Here is a 7,450-nt window from a genome sequence, read left to right as displayed (position 1 = left end):
AAAAAAAAAAAAAAAAAAACCACAGGAGGAGGAGGAGCACCACTCAATACATTGGCTGAAATATCACCAAAGAGGGCTCCAAGGCCACTATCTTTAGACATATTGTAAGAAAATCTACACACAACATGGGGAGTACACTCTCCACCCAACTTTGCCTCCATAGGTACTCAAAGATAAACCCAACAAGAGGCAAGCATACAATGCCAAAGCAAACCAGATCAAGGCACACTTTAGTGCCAACAAATTAGGACATAATACTTCAGGGGTCACAACCAATACATCTCAAAAAACAGTGTGGCCAAAATCCATCACAAAAAGAGCAAACAAGGAGGAAAAACAAGGGAGGAGGTCCCTGCCCAGCTGCACAAAAATGAGTTATGAGCTCACCATTCAGTCCCCCTAGGACCGAGTGGTTAGAGAGCTTGTAGGGATGCCTTGGGCGATCCAAAAGGTGTATACCTCATCTCCAAAGGCTGCCGGATGAGAGAGAAGGACTCCCAAAGAAGGGCTGGCAATAGTCATAAACAACCTATTTTTTGTGGTTGTGAGCTCGAAACAGCTTCAACCGTCCAGTTCTTCACATAAAACCTCCTCTTGGGTTAGCTTTGACCTTCCTTCAAGCTCATCCCATAGATTCTTCAAGTCTTTTCACATAATGATCTCTTCCTTGGAACCTTTTGTAACCTAGGGTTCCAAAGAGAGAAAATAGAAGTAGGAAACTTGTAATCCGACTCTCAAACCAAGATCTTGTGCTCTGATACCAAGTTAGAATATGAGGATGAGGGAAGAACAATGAGATGAGGGATAAGGAAAAAGATGGAGAAGTAGAACAGGGAGAAGAAGAGAATTGATGGTATGGTGGAATGACGTGTTGTGAGTAAAATCTCACTAACACCAATATATTGCTTCACTAACATATTTACAAGATATTACACATACCTCCCTAAGGAGGAAAAGGAAAATAAAACATAACATAACAAATTACTAAACTACCCTTAGTAAAACATAACTAATATCTCTAACATAGTGGACTAAACCAAAGCCTGTATAGGAACAAACATCATATGGTAGGAACTAGGAAAAAAACTGTAATTCAATGGCACTATAGTTTGGTGAAGAAATAGTCTATTGAGCCAGTACAAACTTACTTTGGGACCTTTTGTGCCTTCAAGAGACCTAGTATTATCATGAGACTCTGAAACAGATTTCACATATTCTGTTATCTGTCCTAAAAGCATCCCTGAGCCATGCTGAAGATGCTGCTGAAGGTTGTGTTTCACGACGACTCGAGCAAAATTTTCATTATTAACAGATGCTGATCGCAAGTCAGTCAACTCCCCTGGATCAATTTCTGTGTGATTTTGATAGAGATACCAAGTAATAAGCAGGTCCAATACAGAGTCACCCAGATATTCAAGCCTCTGAGAAAAATACACCAAGCTAAGGTCAATAATAAGAGAAATTATACTTCTTGTATATGCTCTTTAGGTACTGTGACAAATATCTATAAAAACATTTGAGAATTTAGGTACTGTTACAAGTATTACCCCCCCCCCAGCAAAAAAAAAGTTGCAAAAAGTCATAAATCATCCCAAATCATAAGAATTTTATATTTTTTAAATTCTGATAACAAACACAACTATTCAAAATTTTCTATTAAGCAAGAAAAACCCAAAAGATTTGAAAAATACCCAAAAACTTCCTCAGTGGCAACTATTTACATTTCAAAAGAATGAAAAATACCCAAAAACCTCCTCAGTGGCAACTATTCACATTTCATTACCTGATAACAGTAGCCAACTCCTAATTCTTGAAGAGAAGCATGTGTTGTAGCCTCCAACAAAAGACCCTTCACAGAAAACCTATAATGAAGCTTTGACTCCAGCATTTCTAGGTCACTAATATTAGGGGTGTAACGCCAGACAGATGAGCTATTAATGGCTTCTTCTATCAATCTGGGTTCAAACTCAGCATCAATACCAAACCATTTCATTATTAATAAGGCACCACTCAATCCACCACCAACATAATAAGCTCCTATCAGTGCTTCAACACAATCTGCTATAGTCTTGGAGCACATCCACCTATGACCTCTATCACAAACCTTTCCAACAACCACAGAAGTATCTACAGTTATAAATTTTCTTCCAAGAGGCACTTCATTAGTATCCACGGGACATTTACAATGAACAGGGTGGGAAGTAAGCTGTCCTGGAGCAACCCAACGACGTGGATCAAATGCACTGTCCCGTATATAACCCTGTTGCAAGAAAACCAATTCATGCATCATGATGATTCATAAGAAAGAGAGGTGAGGAAAAAGAGTTTAGCTCATGATCCAATTATATTGTGATATTTTACAAATAAAATAAATTTTGTGTAGAATGATGTTAGAAATGATCAAATTTGCATCATCAGTACTATTAGCAGACAATTCTAACTAACATATTTAAAGCAAATGGCCATTATGGGTTGGTCAATTTATGTCACCTGCTGCTAGAACAAACCAAAGTTAAGGATAAGTGCTGATGGTGCATGGGGAGGTAGAAAATGGTGCAATTTATCTCCCTTGGGATTTTAGATGACAAGGAATTCCCAATTATGATTGGATTACACTAAGGATCGGGCATGAGCCCCTATTTGTTTGTGCTTATCATGGATGAATTAACCAAGAGCATTTTAGATAAGGTCCCCTTGGTGTATGCTCTTCGCAGATTGTTTTAGTGGATGAGACTAATGAGGGGTTAACACTAAGTTGGAGCTTTGTAGATCAATGTTGAAAACATGAGGTTTTAAGATTAGTAGATCAGAGACGGAGTATGTCAAGTGTAACTTCAGCCACTCTATGATTGATATTGATATGGTGAAAAAGGTTTTAAGATTAATAGATCAAAGACAAAGTATTTCATGTGTAACTCTATGATTGATAATGATATGGTGAAAACTAAGGAGACAGATATTCCTCAAAGTGATTGTTTTAGGTATCTGGAGTCTATCGTAAATAAAGGTGGCATAGAGGATGATATCTCACAGAGAATTAAAGTGGGATGGATGAAGTGGAAAGGTGCATCCGGAGTCCTATATGATTGGTGTATCCCTCTAAAGCTCAAGGAAAAATTCTATAAGATTGTTGTGTGTCCAACTATGATGTATGGGGTGGAATGTTGGGCAATCAAGAAGAGTCATATTGAGAAATTATGTGTAGTTGAGATGAGGATGTTAAGATGGATGTACGGTAAAACTATGAAGGATGAAGTAAAGAATGAGCATATTATAACTGTTTTGGGAGTGACCCCGATCAACGACAAGCTCCGTGAAAGTTGTTTGAGGTGGTATGGTTATGTCCAAAGGAGGCCTAAGGATGCCCCAGTAAGGAGGAGTGATCGGATCCAGATTAAATGAGCCAAAAGAGGTAGGGGCAGGCCTAAAACAACCATACATGAAGTGGTGAGGAATGACATGCATAGCCTTGGTCTTGTTCCCACTATGACCTTGGATAGAAGTCATAGAACCTTTTGGAGAGCGAGGATCCATGTAGCCAACCCCATTTAGCTGAGATTTTCCTAACTTATGGGTTGTGCCTCTTTTCTCTTACTCTCATATTTCTTTTCTCATTTCTCATCTTCCCATCTCTCCCCTCCACTCCTATTTGGACTTTTTCAATTTTATTTTGTATGGATCCATGTAGCCGATCCCATTAAGTTGGGATAAGGTTAAGTTTGTTGTAGGATTTTAGGTGACAAAATCAAGAGAGAATTTTCAGTTTTAAGTTGTTTCAAGGAGAATCTCACTAAAAAAAAAAAAAGTTACATGTAAAACTTATTGGATAAATTTATTTAGTTTTCTTTCTTTTCCTTCTCTTTCCTTCTTTACCTTTTTCTCATCAAACAAAGCATGCAAGCCTCCACCAAGTAAGATCCACTGACTCCCTATGAGTCGAGCAATTGACTCGGAGAAATCATGCATACATGAGATCATCAGCATGATTTGGCTCCTCATGCTTGGGAGCAGAGTAGACTTACGGGAGACAAGAAATCAACTTGAGAGTATGTGAGCTATGAACTTGCAGTAAATTGCTACAGGTAATGATTGCATGTAAAAAAGGAAAAGATAGAGATAAAAAGAAGCAACTAATTAATCAAGCACATATAAATTGTTAGGAAACCCAAGATCTGTAACCAATAACTTGAGAGAGTAAGAGAAAGAAGAGAGAAAGAGATTAAGAGAGAAGAGAAGAGAGACTGCAAGAGGGGAGCAGCCAAATGTGTTTTCCCACCCCCCTACCATCAATATTTATTAACACCCAAAGTAGTACAATCAAACTAGGAAACTAAGTACTTGTGCCACAAGTTAGACAAAATAGGAAGTCTATTCTAATAAGTAAGTAGAGATCTATCCTAACTAGGGAAAGAAATAAACTAAAGAAGGAAGGTAAAACTCATCCACGATAGGGACACTCACCATATCGTGGTACATATTTTAACACTCCCCCTCAAGTTGGAGTGTACATCTATCAAAAGAAAACTTCCAGCTTGGACCAACAAGAATAGAAAATTAAACATAACACTGGTCTTGAGTAGTAGTGGTAGACGCTAGAGAGCACAGAGAGAACTCCAATCATCCATATCATAAAGTTAGTAGCATCAAAGGCGCTTCCCAATGAAGGCAGGTAGTAAGTAGGAAGTAGCAACAACAGGTTACAAGGGTAAGTATATATCAACATCAGATTGTCGGGGACCAAGAGGCAACATCAGGGTGCCGAGGTAAGCAAGTAGCAGCATTAGGTGCCGAGGTAAGCAAGTAGCAGCATCGAGTGCCGAGGTAAGCAAGTAGCAGCATCGGGTGCCGGGTTAAACAAGTAGCAGCATCAGGTGCCGAGGTAAGCAAGTAGCAGCATCAGGTGCCGAGGTAAGCAAGTAGCAGCATCAGGGTGCCGAGGTAAGCAAGTAGCAGCATCGGGTGCCAAGGTAAGCAAGTAGCAGCATCAGGGTGCCGAGGTAAGCAAGTAGCAGCATCGGGTACCAAGGTAAGCAAGTAGCAGCATCGGGTGCCGGGGTAAGCAAGTAACAGCATCGGGTGCCGGGGTAAGCAAGTAATAGCATCGGGTGCCGGGGTAAACAAGTAACAGCATCGGGAGCCGAGGTAAGCAAGTAGCAGCATCAGGTGCCAAGGTAAGCAAGTAGGAACATCAGGGTGCCGAGGTAAGGAAGTAGCAGCATCGGCTGCCGAGGTAAGCAAGTAGCAGCATCGGCTGCCGAGGTAAGCAAGTAGCAGCATCGGATGCCGAGGTTAGCAAGCAACAGCATCGGGTGCCGAGGTAAGCAAGCAACAGCATCGGGTGCCGAGGTAAGCAAGCAACAGCATCGGGTGCCGAGGTAAATAAGTAACAACATCGGGTGCCGAGGTAAACAAGTAACAACATCGGGTGCCGAGGTAAGCAAGCAGTAGCATCAGGGTTAGCAGCATCGGGTGCCGAGGTATGCAAGTAGTAGCATCGGGTGCCAGGTTCAACAAGTACCAGAATAAAGCAGATAATATAAGAACTGCAATTGAGTAGATAATAACTCCAATCTCCCCCTCACGTGTAACCTTACATGTGGACATACAATGTCCAATAATTAGCATCTCAAAGGATGAGCAATACATATAATCCCAGAGTCAAGAGAAAAAAATAATTTCCAATCTCCCTCGCACTATAGCAAATTATCTTTATGCAGGCACCAATTTTCCAAAAAATTGTAACCCAAACTGATGCAATCTAGGGGTCCAAGACCCTAAATTGGGTGTTATGTGCTCAAAAATGGCAAATCTGTAATTAATTCACGCAATCTCGGTTTTGGACCCAATTATGGGCCCAGCCAAGAGAAATAGAACCCAATTCCATTGAAGTTGTGGTAATTTGGTAATTGGCAATAAACCAGAATTTGCAAGAGGCTGTTGGTAAAGAAAAAGTAGGAATGGAATGCCGGTAAATAATTGAATCTCAATTATAGGCAAAACCAAAAACAAAGAAGGGGTAAACTTGGAAGCACAATAATTCAAAGGCAAGATGTAAATAAGATGGTAAAGGAGGGGATGGAAAGTCAAATAAGTCAACAAATAAAGGCTAAAAAAATGGTAACGTGAGTTATTGTCCAACTACTCATATGGAAAGGAAAATACGGAGAAGGGAGGATAAGAAAAGTAGAGGGGGACAAAAAGGGAAACTCAATTAAAATGGAAACCAACAAGGAATAGGACAAGTCACGATTGTGAGGTTTTCTTCAACCTTATGACAAGGAAAAAAATAACCTTTCTTCTTCCTTCGTAAAACCTGAACAGCAACAACAACTTCACGAAGCAATGATAGCAGCAGGATTTGTAATCAACAGTCATGGCTATCACGACTCTGAAGACAGGGACAGCAACCCTAAACGACAGCAGTAAACATTTTCTCCGACCCCGATTCAACACCCTAGTTTCAAGCAGGCATGGAAGATGAGGATTTAATTTCAAGAACAATGACTGATGACACACCATCATGGAGTCTCCCCCTTTCGTGATGGAAGAAGAGTGAAACAGTGGTAACCAGATTCGAATTAAATCGACTTCAACGGGTACAAGGACCAAATTTTCTAGAAGAATTTGTACAGCAATAGTACAAGCGGAAATTAGTCGATGCAAGCCTTCAATTGCAGAGTGGAACCCAGATTCTAATTTCAGCAGCAAGAACAAAGGAAACCCCTCAACAACAGTTTACGATACCCTTGAAAAATCGATTATAGCAGCAGAAATCGATACCAGGAATGGACAACAATCGATCAGATCACTTGAAGTAGCAGAGAATGATCTTCAAATTGACGTGGCGGACTAGCAGAACAGGGAACGATGATAGAAGTAGCGGATTCAAAACCAAAACCAGAAATCACTTGTAAGAAGCACACCTTTTTTTTTTTTTTTTCTTAGCTGCAGGAACTAAACGTTGGTTCCCCCCTTTTTTTTTTTTTCATAGCTTTGATACCATGTTAGGAAACTCAAGATCTGTAACCAATAACTTGAGAGAGTAAGAGAAGAGAGAAAGAGATCAAGAGAGAAGATAACAGAGACTGCAAGAGGGGAGCAGCCGAATGTGCTTTCCCGCCCCCCCTACCATCAATATTTATTAACACCCAAAGTAGTACAATCAAACTAGAAAACTAAGTCCTTGTGCCACAAGCAAGACAAAATAGGAAGTCTATTCTAATTAGTAAGTAGAGATCTATCCTAACTAGGGAAAGAAATAAACTAAAGCAGGAAGGTAAAACTCATCCACGATAGGGACACTCCCCATATCATGGTACATATTTTAACATAAATGATAAGTAATTACAGTTACATACCTGTATTTTGCGATCGGTTCCCAATTTATGTAGTGTTGAGTTACAAACAGCCCAGGACCTACAGGCAGACAATTGCCCTTCATGTTTCTTGG

General features: G+C 40.1%; 1 protein-coding gene across 1 annotated transcript in view; it reads right to left on the bottom strand.

Annotated features, from left to right (window-relative positions):
* LOC122065725 (endoribonuclease Dicer homolog 3a) overlaps positions 1-7,450 on the bottom strand; it is an 89,287-nt gene that overhangs the window by 17,442 nt on the left and 64,395 nt on the right. The window contains exons 19-21 of the mRNA XM_042629559.1: positions 7,359-7,445; positions 1,784-2,260; positions 1,149-1,421 (exon numbers count right to left, since the gene is read on the bottom strand). Of these exons, the coding sequence (XP_042485493.1) occupies positions 1,149-1,421; positions 1,784-2,260; positions 7,359-7,445 (837 nt within the window). The remainder of the gene's footprint in view (positions 1-1,148; positions 1,422-1,783; positions 2,261-7,358; positions 7,446-7,450) is intronic.

The sequence above is a fragment of the Macadamia integrifolia genome, chromosome 2 (assembly GCF_013358625.1).
Source record: "Macadamia integrifolia cultivar HAES 741 chromosome 2, SCU_Mint_v3, whole genome shotgun sequence".
NCBI lineage: Eukaryota > Viridiplantae > Streptophyta > Magnoliopsida > Proteales > Proteaceae > Macadamia > Macadamia integrifolia.
Note: the sequence above shows the minus strand (reverse complement) of the source record. Positions and strands in the feature narration are given on the sequence as shown.